This window comes from Dromiciops gliroides, chromosome 1 (assembly GCF_019393635.1).
Source record: "Dromiciops gliroides isolate mDroGli1 chromosome 1, mDroGli1.pri, whole genome shotgun sequence".
Taxonomy (NCBI): Eukaryota; Metazoa; Chordata; class Mammalia; order Microbiotheria; family Microbiotheriidae; genus Dromiciops; species Dromiciops gliroides.
This window is the reverse complement of record NC_057861.1, coordinates 75,235,835-75,250,884: the sequence shown is the minus strand read 5'-3', so window position 1 is coordinate 75,250,884 and position 15,050 is coordinate 75,235,835. Positions and strand designations below refer to the sequence as shown.

Sequence of the window (15,050 nt, the reverse complement as noted above, 5' to 3'; positions counted from 1 at the left end):
AAGTGAAAGGAGCTCAGAATTAGTGAAAGGAACTGGACAGTGAAAGTGGGACATACTATAAGGCAAGAGATAGCAACGGCCCTTATTGTATTAAAAAAAAGTTCCAGGCGCAGCAGGTGGAAAGAGACACTGCAATGCAGTCAGGTTGTACATTTTATTTCCCTGTATTCATAATTTTAAATTGTATCTCATAATTAACTCTGCTTTGATTATTTAGTTAAGAGGCTTCTTAATCCTTTGCTTATCAATTTTGGGATGGAGCAGTGTGGTGGAACTTTATATACAGTCCACATTAAATTAACAGCAGTCAGATAGCCAGTGAGTCAAAAGTCCCCAGATTAGTCCTCCAGTCAGATTAGTCCCCCCAAATTAGGCCCAACTACTCAAAATATTTTCACAATAGAATAAAAATTTGTGGATAACCCTTTCAGCAAACATTGTTATTTAATAGACTATATCATTGTAAGGAGAAGAGACAGACAAGATGTAAGAGTGACAAAGGTGATGTTAGACAAAGAGTACTGGACAGAATATATACGTATTCTCTCCAAACTAAACATTTGCATTCAACAAAATAGCAGCCCAGGCAAGATGACTACCAGAATATTTAATGTCAACAGATTAGAGCATTTCATGAGTGCTGCTTGTGCTAATTTTGGCCCAACAATTAACACCAAGAAAACAGGTTCTCTGCCAGCCAGCAGCACAGAATCCACACATGGATCCATCAGATAGAGCAAATGAAGAAACTTTGAATGTTGTGAGTAAGTTCATTTATCTTAGCAGTATACTTTCTGGGGTTATATACATAGATGATGAAGTGGATGTATGCATTGCCAGAGCTAGCTCAGTGTTTTGGGGAGGTGCTGAGGGAAAGTGTGGGAGTGAAGAGGTATTAGATGCCTACCAAACTGAAGGTCTGTAGAGCTATTTTGCTGACCTTATTGTTGTATGCCTGTGAAAGCTGGACAGTCTACCAGTGCCATGCTAGGAAACTGAATCACTATTGTTTGAATTCTTAGGAAAAGTCTGAAGATTACTTGGCAAGATAAGGTACCTTTCTTGAGCTGAACTGCTAAGCATTCAAACTCTACTGCAGGGAGCACAACTCCCATGGGCTGCCCATGTTGTTTGAATGCCAAACGTAAGTTTGTTTAAAAGGCTATTTTTATGGAGAATTTACACAAGGCAAGCATTCACATGCAGGTCAGAAGAAATGACAAAAAGACACTCTGAAGGTCTCTCTGAAGAACTCTGAAATCGATTGTGAGACATGAGAGACACTGGCACAGGACTGTCCAGCATGGCATGCCTTCATCAAAGTAGGCTTTATACTCTATGAACAAAGCACAATTGCAGTAGCTCAAAAAACACACAACATGTACAAATTTAGACATTTCCACTCCAAATGTTCATAGGGACCATTTGTGCCTGACCTGTAGTAGAGCCTTCCAAGCTTGTATTGGTCTGATCAGCCACAGTTGACACATTGTATCTTAGACCTAACATAGTCATGTCATTTTGGTACTCTTCAAAAACAAGACAAAAACTTATACGTGTATATGTGTGTATGTATATATATATGTGTCTGTGTGTATATATTCTACTTGATACTATTTCTCCAAGAAGAATCATTTTATGTACCATTCCTTCTGACGACTGTCTCTGGATCTGTGTTTGTGGCTTTGCACGTGAGATGTGGTTCTTTTGTTCTGAGGCCTCTAGGGCCTACAATTGAGAAAAGGGTCTCAATCCAACTGATCCTGAGTGCTCCATAGTAAATTAATACCCCCTCCCCTAAATTCAGGAGTTTCTTTCTCACTTCATGTATTGTTGGTAGTGAATTCTAGCTACATAAAGGTGGTGACACCAGATGCCATGTCTCAAGTCCAAGTCAACCTACATTTTCAAGTTCCCCAATGCCAATCTGCACCAATCTCTGCATGCATTGGTCTGCCCTGAACAGACACTTAACAAGATTTTCTCCTTGATGATGCGCAGTATTAATGGCAAAATCAGAATATACTTCTGTTGGTCCACTGTCCTGAAACACCTTGGCTGATTATATGCCTTTGAGACAGCTGATACCTGGCTGGGCACCAATGAGATTCTTTACTGCCACCGAGTCTCTCACTTAATTTTTACAATTATGTAAAACATTGCCATATTAGTCATTTTGTATAAGAAAACTTGAATAAAAGGAAAAAAAATGAAAGAGTGAAAAATAACATGCTTCAGCCTGTGTTCAATCAATATCAGTTCTTTCTGACTTAAGTGGACTGATATAGAGCAAAGTGAGAACCAGAAGAACATTGTACACAGTAACAGCAATATTGTGCTAGGATCCACTGTGATAGACTTAGCTCTCCTCAGCAATATAGTGTTTCAAGACAATTCCCAAGAAAGAACTGGGCAATAATAATGAACATTGAACCACACTATTTCTACTTTTTTTTCCCCTTTTTCTGAGGTTTTTTCTTTTTTGTTCTGATTCTTCTTTCACAACATGACTAATGCAGAAATAAGTTTAATGTAATTGTACATATATAACCTGTATCAGATGTCTTTCTGTCTTGGGGAGGGAGGAGAGAAGGGGAAAGGGAGAAAAATTTGGAACTCAAAATATTATAAAAACAAATGTTGAAAACTATCTTTTCATGTAATTGGAAAAAATAGAATATTATCAAGACAGGAAAAAATATCAGTTTTTTCTTTGGAGGTGGATTGTATGCTTTATCATCAGTCCTTTGGTATTGTCTTGGATCATTGTATTGCTGAGAATAATTAAGTTATTCACATTTCTTCATCAAACAATATTGCTGTCACCATGCAGTGTTTTCCTGGTTCTGCTCACTTCACTATACATCGGTTCATATAAGTCTTTCCAGGTCTTTCTGAAGTCATCCTGCTTGTCATTTCTTATAGCACAATAATATTCCATCATCATCCTATATCACAGCTTGTTTAGCTGTTCCCCAATTGATGGGCATCCCTTTGATTTCCAATTCTTAGCCACCACAAAAAGAGCTGCTATAAATATTTTTGTACAAATAGGGCTTTTTATTTTTTTGGGGGGATGTTTTGGGAAAATAAACCTAGAACTGGTACTACTGGATCAGAGAGTATGCACAGTTTGATAGTCCTTTGGGCATAATTCCAAATTTCTCTCCAGAATGGTTGGATTGGTTCACAACTCCAACAACAGTGTATTAATGTTACATTGTTCTTGCCAAATACAGGTTACATTTTAAACTCATTTGGTGGGGGGAGGTAGAGAGTGAGCAGGGAAACAGGAAGTTTATTCCTGTGTTTTTGCTGATTTTCATGTTTGTAATCTACATGTTTCTCCAAATTTAATTTGTGTTAAATTTCTGAGTACAGCTAGTAGCTATACAGAGGAAATGGCTTCTCTCTAGTATATGTCAGGAAATGGCAATCAGATGTTAGTCTCTGATGAATGCTTTTTCCACAGCTTCAATAATAATAAACAAATGTTCTCTTCCTTGTGTACTTGTATAGGAGAATGTCCAGTTTCCAAGCCATGTTGTAAACAGTGCTGCAATTTGAGAACGAGAAGTACTCCTTAGAAGAGAATAAGGAGGCTGTGGCTGAGGTAGATAGCTGGGGAACCATAGGTGAGCTGCCCCAAGACCCCATTAGCCTCCCCATGCCCTTGTTGTACTCCCCTGCTGAGATTAAAGGCTTCATTCCTAAGCACAAGGCACTGCAATATAAATATTTAATGGGCATAGAGCTCTTTAATGATTTTCTCAGCTCTATTTATTAGAATTTGAATGGAACAAAGACAGTGTAATGATGGGAGTAATTTAAGGTTGAAGCTTGGCAAAGCATGATCTAATGATAAGATACGGGCATGTAGGGATGAAATACCAAGGGGTCAAGATGGGGAAGGGAGGAGAATGCAACCAGGAAAGGGGTGATGGCCTGGAAATGAACTGAGGGGTGGAGGGATTGGAGGTCACAGTGAAGGCAAATACAGGGTTAGGGATCAAAAAGCAGGGGGAAATACTTGATGATAAAATAATTATCATGTAAAGGGATTTTAGAATTAATGAAGCTAATGAACTTGTGCGTCATAGCTGAGGTCAAATGGAGGAGTAGTAGATTGAATTATTGGTGAGTCAGAGTATTTTAGGGAGTATCAATATATGTGCTGAAATCCTATACTAAGAGGGTAGGAGGAAGGGTGAGGAAGAAAGAGAAAGATTGTGAGTTAGGCACTCAACTCATTGAGGAAAGAGTGAGAAGGTTGTCAGAAAAAGTCTACTAGAATCTTGACTGGATGATGTTTGGATTGAAAGAACTTCAAAGGAGAGTTTACTGAATCATGGTGGTAGAGGGAGAGTTTGAAAGTAGATATTAGGGAGCAAGGAGTATTCCAATTTCCTTGCCACACAGGGGAGAGGACCAATAGTGTGAGTGACCTTGGAAATAGTAAGAGAAAGGGTAGCTAGGGAAATAGTGTCATCAGGACAGAGTCAGGTCTCAGTGAAAACCAGAAGATTGAGGGATTGGGAATGGAACAAGTTTAAGATGAAAGCAAGTACATTAACTATAGAACAGAAATTCCAGAAAGCACAGTGAAAAACGGTGGTAGATCAAGGGGAGAACATTTAGGGGTTTGTATTGAAGGCAAGTGGAGTAAGGGAGTTGGCAGTGAGAGATAGAGAATTGCGTTTGTATACTGAAAACTAGCATTTCAGAATCATTGTAATAGGAAGAGAATGAGAGGATGTGACTATGCTGAACAATGAAGTGTGAATCCAAGCTGGGTATCAGTGGCTAAAGAGACATCTGCTGAAGCAGGCAGATAATTCCATTTAAAACTTTTACTTGAGGTTCAACTTTACAGTAGACACAGAGGTTTAGTCCTGTGAAACTCAGGATAATCACCACACAGCAGGAAAGGAACAAGAGAAAGTATGACACAGGGGAGTCTGGACAGGAGTCAAGAGTTGGAAATATGAGGTTAATGTGATCTGAGAAAGTCCTCTGGAGCACTGGAGAAGGTTATGGGGAAAAGAAAGAGGCCACAAGTTGGGTTTGGGTTCTTGGCTGACATAAGGTTTTCTGAGGAGTCCTTAGAGTGAAGGGTCATTGGAAAGCAGCCTGGAATGGCATTGACAGAGGGCACTGACAATCATTGCACTGATGATTCCTTATGTCTCTGTCATAGCTGCTGATGCCCTGTGTTCTTGTCATAGCCAATGATCTCTCATGTTCTAATTAGTCACACTTTTGATGTGTCCCTGTCAGAGACACTGATCCACATGTCACAGTCACTGGTTTCTTGTTTTCCCATTACAGACATTGCCCAAACTATCTCTGTCACAGTCATTTACCATCCCACATCCATATTCTTATCAGTCTCTAATTTCACCCATCTCTCTTCCTGTGTCATTTACCAGGTGTGATGGAGATTTTCAGTCCCTTAGTTTGTTTTCTCTCCAGTTACTTCATTACCTTCATCCTTCTCTTCAGAATGCCAACATTGACCTCAGGTAAGAGAATTTGACTCTCTCTGACTCTCAGGGGCTAGGACTAAGGTTCTGAAGGCTGAATGTATAGATGTTGTCCCACCCTGGTTCTCTTATTCTCCCATACCATGACCTGATACTCTCCTAGTCTCTTTGGGAGGGTTTTTTTCAACTTCCCCCTTCTCTTCCTGTCATGGTCTTCTTATTGTCCTGATATACTGTCCCCTCCTTTAATTTCTTCCTTAAATTTTCATCTATCATCTCTTACTCTCCAGTTTTCTTATTTTCCCTCACCCCAGCCCATTTCAGGCTTCTGTGTTTCACATCCTTCTTGTATCTTTCTTGTAGGCTCTTCCATCTTGTGCTTTGCTTTTCTCTGACCCTCTCTGTCTCTTCTTCCTACCTGATTGAACAGGGCAGTTCTCAGTAATTGGACCTGCAGAACCCATCCAGGCCTCACTTGGGGGAGAAGCAGAGTTAACATGTTACCTGTCCCCACCCCAGAGTGCTCAGCACATGGAGGTGATCTGGTTCCAATCCACTCGCATGGTACATCTCTATCAGGATGGGCAAGATAAGTTTGAAGACCAGGACCCTGATTACCAAGGGCGGACAGAGCTGGTGAGAGATGCTATCACAAGTGGGAATGTCACCCTAAAGATACGGGATGTGAAGTACTTGGATGCAGGATGGTACAAGTGTCTCATTGAAGATGATTTTCACCAAGAGGAAGCTGACATGGAGCTAAAGGTCTTAAGTGAGTGGCTGGGACCTGGACTGGCCATATTTGTGTGGGGGGTGAGAAACTTCCTTTCCACCTCTGTAATTCACAGAATCAGAGGATACTCCAGTTGAAAGGGACCTTACAGGCCATCTATTCCAATGCCTCTCTGAACAGGAAACCTCTCTTTACATGCCCAGAAGGCACCTATTTTCATTTGACTTATATCCTTGTCTCCTAGCCTGGTGCCATGCAGAAGGAAGATGCTTAATGAACGCTTATTAACTTGAATTGAATTTCCAGCCTTTGCTTAAAGACTTTTCTTGTTGTTGTTGAATGAGAAATTCTGCTGCTTCTCTGAGGGAGGTGGTCCTTTCCACTGCTGGGTAGATGTAGTCATTAAGAAGTGTTTCTTGAGGCAGCTAGGTATTGCAGTGGATAAAGCACGGGCCCTAGATTCAGGAGGATCTGAGTTCAAATATGGCTTCAGGCACTTGACACTTACTAGTTGTGTGGCCTTGGGCAAGTCACTTAACCCTTATTGCCCTGCAAAACACAAACACACACATACACACATACAAAAGAAGTGTTTCTTGACATCAAGCCTAAATCATCCTCTTTGCAGTTTGCACCCTTTGCTACTAGTTCCATCCCAGAGGGACAACCTTAACAAGTCTAATCCATTTTCCAAAGCATGGTCCTGGCTATGTCTTCTCTTCTCCAGCCTACAACAATAACTAAACTGGCAGAATAATGGTGCTAAAATGATCTAATTCTGTCCTAGAATATGGTCTCCAGGATCTTTCCTATCCTGGTAATCCTCCTCTGGATTCTCTCAGATTATTCTCCAGCTGTTCTCTGGGAATCTCCAGTTCTTTCATGCCAAAGCACTGAGACAAGCTAGGCTTGGAGCAGTGGATAGAGGGAACAGCGGGATAAGCATTTTCTTTCTTTTTTTTTTTTTTTTAAGTGAGGCAATTGGGGTTAAGTGACTTGCCCAGAGTCACACAGCTAGTAAGTCTTAAGTGTCTGAGGCCGGATTTGAACTCAGGTACTCCTGAATCCAGGGCCAGTGCTCTATCCACTGCGCCACCTAGCTGCCCCGGGATAAGCATTTTCAAGGCTCTGGGAGAGAAATTCTAAACAACTTCTAGAGAAGGGTTTGCTGAAAGGGGGGAGAAGGGAAGGGAAATGAAGGAAGAGAAGGGAGGGTTACAGAAGGCAGAACATTTTTATGCCTTTTCTATCACACACTCTCCTACTATTTAATAATTCTTCTCCCCAACTCCTACTTCCTCAGGCCATGACAGGCAAGTACACAGAAAATCTGGAACAAAATTACTAGATGGCTAAATATGGGAGGTGACAGAGAATAGCACTTCCCAAACTAATTGGGCAAAGGAGAACTTTGGGGCTTGAAAAATATAGACAGATGATAGATTCTAGACACAGTATAAATTCTGGTCTTAGCTTGCTGGGGCCATGGAATATCCCTAAGGGAAAGTGGGGTAGGGCCAGGGAGTGGGAGCACAATAGGGAAAATGAATCTTATTTTGATCCTACACTTTGTCTTTTGGCTGTATCTACCTTGGCTTGAATCCAAGTCCCATCAGGATGACTTTAAGTTTAGGAGGCCACATCATACTGGATTTGGAGTCTAAGGACTTGGGTTCAATGCTCTCCTATTTACTACACAAGTGATATTAGACTAGTTAATTCAATAGTCTGCGTCTTAGTCCCTTGTCAAACGAGGGGTTGGACTAGTTGTTCTCAAAGGTCCCTTTCAGGGACCTAATATAACAGAGCAATATTCAGGGTATAGTGGCTATGGAACTGTATTTGGAATCAGGAAGACACAGGTACGAGATTTATCCTTGATGTATGGAAACACTTTCTAACAATTCGAGCACTACCAAAGTGAAAGGGGCTCCCATTGGAGGGAGTAAGCTACCCCTCCCTGTGAATCTTTAAGCAACTGCTGTCTATCCATGTGTAGTGAGAGTCTCAGAAGAGATTCTGATACAGGAATGTGTTAAACAAGATGGGCCCTCTGAGTTCCCTTATAACTCTAAGATCCTTTGAATATACATCCCCACCAAAAGTACACAAAATTGGCCCTTGTTTCACCTGTGCTTCCTGGCATCTTCACCAATGTAACCTGTTGTTGCATCTCACAAACAGACTGGATTAACACTAGATGATGGGGCCTGCATTGAGGATGGAGAAAGGCGATATAGGCATGTTAATGTTATTGATAGAAGGGGAAGGAGTGTCTGCTGTAGGGTGCAAAGCTGGGGTAGGGAGCATCAAGGGCCAGAGGGCTTCATAATGTGGGCACAGGTAGGGATTTTTGCTTTGCCCAGTTGGGCTATGGGAATGGGTGATAGGGAGGGAAGATGCTGCAAGGATCCCAATTACTATTCTGATGCTGACACTTATGTGCCATTGCATTTCAGGTGAAGAATCTGAGCCAAAGATTTCGACAACATATTTATGGATCTTCCTGTTTCTGGTGTCTTTAATTCTATTATTGCTTATTCTAATGCAAGGTAATTATGAGAAGAGACTGGAGCAAGGACTTCTTATCTGGCTTGTCAGCTATATCTGGGCAGAAAAAGGACAAGGATTTTAGAAGCTGGTCTTGGGAGCCTGACTTTTACCCAGTTCCTGATCACTTGTTCCATAGTACCCTTTACCTCACAGGACCCCATATGGGCTCTGTTCCTCAAAGTCACTCATCTTCAAATGTCCCCCCTTAGAACTCTACTTTAATCACATGGTGATGATCATGAAAAAACGCATGCCCATACCCATTCTCCTGTGTTTGGCTGTGGGCCTCTGCAAGGGGCCCTTCTTGTCTGCCCATGGCCTTCTTTCCCTGATCTCCATTCATCAAATGTTGGTCAAGAATTTACTGTGTGGAAAGCATGTGCTGGGCCATATGGAAGTACAAACAACTATTTCCTTCCTCTTTTTTCAGTCCCAATCACTGCCCTTGGGTAGGATAGGAGAAGTTTAGAGTCTGAATAAAGATCATCTTTGACTCCTTAAAATAGATGAAAAAAAGTTCAATCAGTCAGCATTTTTAAAAAATTTGCTACTTACTTTGCTTTATGATCGGGGCTTAAGAAAGAAGTTTCATTTCAGTAAGACACTGTACTTGACCTCATGGAGCTTACACTCTAAGTAGGAGTGAGTTGTGGATGCAAAATTGAGATCAATACAAAAGGAGAATCAGGCAATATACTGTGAGAAATCCAAGGAGGGAGAAATCACTTTTACTTGGGAAGGGATCAAGAAAGGCTTCAGAGAGAAGCTGGCCCCTGAGATAGGCCTTGAAGGAAGAATGGTTTAGGGAGAGATGAGGATGGGGTAGAAACCATTTTCACCTTGGGAGTGAAGCAAGGAAAGGGAAGAGGGTTGAGAATGAAAGACAAAGATTAGTATAGTTTGGTTGGACCATCTATACTTGAATTAATCAATCAATCAATAAGAAGCATTAATTACATCCTATTTTAAGTCAGGTATTTTATAGGTCCTGGGAATAAAAAGAGAAAAGAAAAATATTTCTTGCTCTCAAGGAACTTATATTGTATCAGAGGAGACAAATTGTGTGTATTTATAAACCTAAACAAATAAATGCAAGGTAATTGTGGGCACATAGTGCTAGCATCTGGTAGATGTGGTCAGTAAAGACTACGTACTGGAAGGGGACTGATGTGTAACCAAGGCACTAAAGGTGGGATATTTAGATTCTAAACAGGTTTAAATGCCAAACAGAGGAGTTTATATTTGATTCTGTACAAAACAGGGAGCCACAGGAGTTTATTGTGTAGAAGAGAGATGTGGTTAAAACTGTGCTTTAGTAAAATCACTTTGGCAGCTGAGAGGAGGATGGATTAGAGAGAGGAGACTTGAAACAAGGAGATCACTTGGGAGGGTATTGGAATAATCTAAGCAAGAGGTATCAGAGAACTGTATTAGGGGGTGGTCATATGAGCAGAGAAGGAAAGTAATGGAAGAAATGTATTAGAGGTAGAATTATAAGATTCAGCAACTTATTAGATATATGTTGTGAGGAAGAGTAGGGGTCCAAGGATTACTCTATACAGTCTGTCATCTGTGTGTTTGGAAAGATGGTAATATTCTTGAGAGAAGTGAAGAAGTTTAGAAGAGAGTTGGATTTTGTGTAAAAGATAATGAGTTCTGCTTTGGACATGTTGAATTTTAGGTGCTTTTGAGAAATCCAATTTGAAATATAGAAAAAGTTGTTAGTGACATGATTCTGGTGAAAGACACACAAGAGACAGAGACAGACAGAGACAGACAGAGAGAGAGACTGACAGAGACAGAGACAGAGAGACAGAGAAAGAAAGTGATTCAGAGAGACAGAGACAGACAGATACACAGTGTGTGTGTGTGTGTGTGTGTGTGCACGCGCGGGGGAGCAAGAGAGACAGGCAGACAAAGTTAGGATACAGAGAACTAAGAGTCACCTGTGTAGAGAAAATAACTAAAGTCAGGGGACAGATAGGTGGCACAGTGGATAAAGTACCGGCCCTGGATTCAGGAGGATCTGAGTTCAAATCTGACCTTAGACACTAGACACTTACTAGTTTTCTGACCCTGGGCAAGTCACTTAACCCTCATTGCCCTGAAAAAAAGAAAAAGAAAAAAGAAAATAACTGAAGTCATGGGAGCTGATGAGGTCATTAAGAGAGATATAAGAAGAGCTGAGAAGGGGGCTGGAGATAAACTCCTAACCCACAGTTGGAGGCAAGTTACAGATGATGATGTAGCAAAGGACACTAGACAGTCATCAGACAGACAGGAGGAGAATAAATTGAGGTTTCATGAAAATCCAGAGGGGACAAGGAGGTCAGCAGTGTCAAATACTTCAGAAAGTTTAAAAAAGTTGGAGATTGAGAAAATACCAATGGATTTGTAAATTAAGAGATCATTTGTGATTTGGGGGAGACCAATTTGAGTGGAATAATGAGGTCTGAACCTGTATTTCTGAGGATTTAGAGGTGATTTCATGAATGATAGTGAAGGCAAGGAAATATAGCTTTTCTGGAAGTTGATGGAAGAAAGGAGAGAAACAGGATGATAGCTTCATGGGGTGGCAGAGTGAATTGAACATTTTTTAAATGGTGAATATCTGGGCATATTTGTAGGCAATAGGAAAGAAATCAGTAAGGAGAAATTGAAGATCAGAGTGATGAGAAGATGAAAGGGATGGGATCAAGCATAACCAGAGGCTAGAATAAAGGAAAGAATGAGGGATGATGTCAAGAGGTTTTGAGATGTATAGAAGGGGAGAAGAGGAAACTTCTGTCAAATGGACTATGTTTTTTCAGTAAAGTTTAAGGCAAGTTCATTACATATGTGCATAGGCAGGAGGTGGTATGGGAGGTTTGAGAGAAGAGGTCTGGAATAGTCATTGTGGGGAGTGTGATGGAGAATCAATTAGAAATTAATAAAAAGGATTATCTTGCTATTATGAGGGCACAGTCAAGTTTATTTATTTTTTATTTTTATTTTTTGCAGAGCAATGGGGGTTAAGTGACTTGCCCAGGGTCACACAGCTAGTAAGTGTCAAGTGTCTGAGGCTGGATTTGAACTCAGGTCCTCCTGACTCCAGGGCTGGTGCTCTATCCACTGCACCCCCTAGCTGCCCCCCCACAGTAGAGTTTAGATAATATAAATTTGGTTTTTAGAAAAAAATTTTTTCAATTAACAATATCCACCTTTTTTTCCTCCCACCTCCCACCCTCTCTTTGAAAAAGAACAGAATTTTTTTTTTAAAACAAATAAGTAGTCAATCAAAAAAATCCTTTCACTGGTCATGTCCAAAAATTTCTCCATCTCAGTTTGCATCCTGAGTACATCATGTATTGGTAAGGAGGTAGGTAGCATGTTTCGTTGGGGATTCACTGAGATCATGGTGATCATTGCAGATGACATAAATTTATAGCAGGTGCATTCAGCAAATCTCTATGACTTTTTTCATCTCTGTTCATGAGGTAGATGGTGACAGCAATACAAAGATGGGGTTTAGCAAAGCATGAGCACCAATAAGACAAGGGTAAGGGATTCCAGATCAGAGGATGGTGTAATATTTAACTGATTAGCAAAAGATTTAAACTTAGAAAGGGAGGAAAGTGAAGCCACGACAGAGGTGATGGTCTGGGAAGGTAACAAGGAGTGGAATGATTGGAGAACATGATGAAGATAAAGAATAGATTTAGGAGGAGTGAGGTACATGGAAAGATGGTGTGAGTGGAAATTTGTGGGTGATGGGAAAGTTAAGGCTGTGACCATGTGACCTTTGTGTGGCTGAATTCGCATGGGAGATTAGGTCACGGTTGCTGAGGAGATTGAGAAACTGGGAAGCTAGTGTGTTTGAAGGAGTATCAACATACATGTAGATATGTCCTTGTATGACAGGACATATTGAATTGAAACAAATACTGTGAGCCAAGTACTGAACTTTTGAGAAAGGAAGAATGATCTGGGGTGCAGGAGGGAACTGTCAACTGTCATTAGCTTGTATATTTTGAAGAGTGAGTCTCAAAGGAGGAGAGAACTATTGAGTGATAACAGCAGAGGAAGAATCTGGAAGTAACACTGGGAATGAATAGTAACCCGACTCCCTCTCAAGGACCAGCATGTAGGAGGATATGGGAGAAGGTGAAACCAATGTTGGAAAGGATATCCATAGCATGCAGTGTACCTAGGGGAAGTCAGGACTTACTGAGTGCCAGAAATTAAAAGGAATAAGAAAGAAAAAGGAAATGATTTTATGAATTAATTAAGGAGCAGGAATCAAGGAAGTGGTCTAACATGGAGGAAGGTTTCTTAATTAAGGAACAAGAGTTGTGCAATGGAAAGTGGGCACAATGGAAAGCTGAGCAGAGCTGGAGTGGGCCACCCTTATATATGAGGTTCATTTTGGGGCCACAGAAACCATGCTTCATCCATTGCCCTCAGTGTGGTTTAGGATGCCATAACCATGTAAACAAACAAGTTGTACTTGAACCTTGCTATGGGAAGGGGACAGCCCAGATCACAATCATCTTCTCAGGACTGGCGGCTTCTTTTAGTATGTTTTTCCAGGTCAGTTCCCTGGATGAAATACATTAATAGGAGCCTGATTCTGATATATACATTGGAATTTGAAATGATCATTTGTGTCATCTGGATACAGCAGAGATGTGTAGGTAAGAGGGGAAGGGTGGGCAGTAATGTGATTGAATCATGGTATGATAATAGAGCTCTAATTGTGCAGTCCCTAAGCAGCCTAGAACCTGAGTATCCCCCAGTCTTTGTACAATCCTTACCCCTCTTTGCCCTGGTTTGTGTTGGCCCTTCTATAAACAGCCTCAAGCATTTCTCACCCATGTAACCCTCAGTCCATGTATTGTATTAATCCCTGATTGGGTCCTAATATAGCGCTGCTCTTATCCCTTTGTGTCTCCTAATCCATGTGTAACCCTCCTTCTCAGTGTGCCCTGATCCTGAGTGTGCCACACTTCCTTTGCAGTCTAGAGCCTGAATTCTACCCCACTCTCTTTGGGAAACTGACCTAAGTCTCCTGGTATCCTCATAGACTTGACCCCCAAGTGTGACTAGTTCTTGTATAACTTTGAACTCTGTGTCAACATGCCCTCTTCTATGGTTTTGTCTAAAGTATAGATAACTGGGAGCCCTTTGAGTATGGGCTAACTCAAATAGAGTATGGTGTATAAGACATATCCAGAGCCTAGGGAGGGGTTGAGAGAAGTTTAAGAGGGTCCAGGGCTGACAAATGGCCAGAAACAGATGTTCTCATCCAGGAAACCTGGGAAGTGGCATCCTATTTCCTCTCAAGATCAGCTCATTGGTACTATCTGGTTTGCAGGGTTTCTTTATAAGGAATCAGCATTGGAAAATCCTGTAGTTTGGGGAGTTTACTTTCTTCTGTTGCTTATAAACTTATGTGCCACGTTCCTGCAAAGAAAAATGCTGCCTCAACACAGCTACCACCACAGGATCCAAGCAATCTCCAGAACTTAAGGTAATTTCAGATGGGGCCTGCATTTGACAACGACAGAAGAGACAATCCTCGCAGCTAGCTGGTGAGGGACCAGGCCAAGATTGGGGGACATTTGTGCTCAGTTGAGAGGTGGGCATGGTATAGGAGCAGAAGAGGATGAATGGGAGAGATTTACAATAATGAGGTCATTGAGAGGCTTTGGGGAATGAGACAGGTTGAGCAAGGCAGTTTGCCTGCCTCATACTTGGATAGGAGGAGGACAGTATAGGGAGGTCAAAGAGAAATCACTCTTCTTTTCTTCCCACTCTCCTTCTCCCCACTTGTCCTTAGAAACTGCTCTGCTTTCCTGTCTCTCTCCTTTCTATTCTCCTTCTACATACTCCTCTTTCCTCCTTTCTTTCCTCATCCCTCTCTCCTTTCTCTATCCATCCTCTTCTCAAACAGGTGTCCAATCACTAGGGTGAGTAACTCTGATCTAGAATACAAGTCTCTTTGCTTCCCTTGCTCCTGAGTGAGAATAAGGAGGCAAATGCCACGTACAGGTCATTGAGTTGCAGTGGGAGTTGGGGGGGGGGTTGTGAAGGGCATGAACTCCCCTTTTGCTCTCTATTTCCAGGTTAGCAGCTGAATCCCAAATTCCCCAGCCTTTGATGTGCTTAAATATTTTGGCACTCAGCTGAAATACTCTTAATCACTCAGTATATGCATCACACCTCCCTATGGGGTGAGTTTCATGTCCCATGGTTGTCAATCAGTAAGAAAAACATTTATAAAGTGCCTATTCTATACTAGG

At 41.3% G+C, this 15,050-nt stretch overlaps 1 protein-coding gene across 2 annotated transcripts in view; it reads left to right on the top strand.

Moving 5' to 3' along the window:
* The window catches only part of LOC122734934 (myelin-oligodendrocyte glycoprotein-like), a 30,396-nt gene that overhangs the window by 14,606 nt on the left and 740 nt on the right, over positions 1-15,050 (top strand). Inside the window, exons 2-7 of one of the 2 annotated variants that reach the window (XM_043976120.1) lie at positions 3,520-3,635; positions 5,430-5,522; positions 5,914-6,255; positions 8,676-8,768; positions 13,326-13,442; positions 14,123-14,278. In XM_043976120.1, the coding sequence (XP_043832055.1) occupies positions 5,435-5,522; positions 5,914-6,255; positions 8,676-8,768; positions 13,326-13,442; positions 14,123-14,277 (795 nt within the window). In that variant the 5' untranslated portion in view covers positions 3,520-3,635; positions 5,430-5,434 and the 3' untranslated portion in view covers position 14,278. The remainder of the gene's footprint in view (positions 1-3,519; positions 3,636-5,429; positions 5,523-5,913; positions 6,256-8,675; positions 8,769-13,325; positions 13,443-14,122; positions 14,279-15,050) is intronic. The other variant, XM_043976121.1, reaches the window with a different exon arrangement.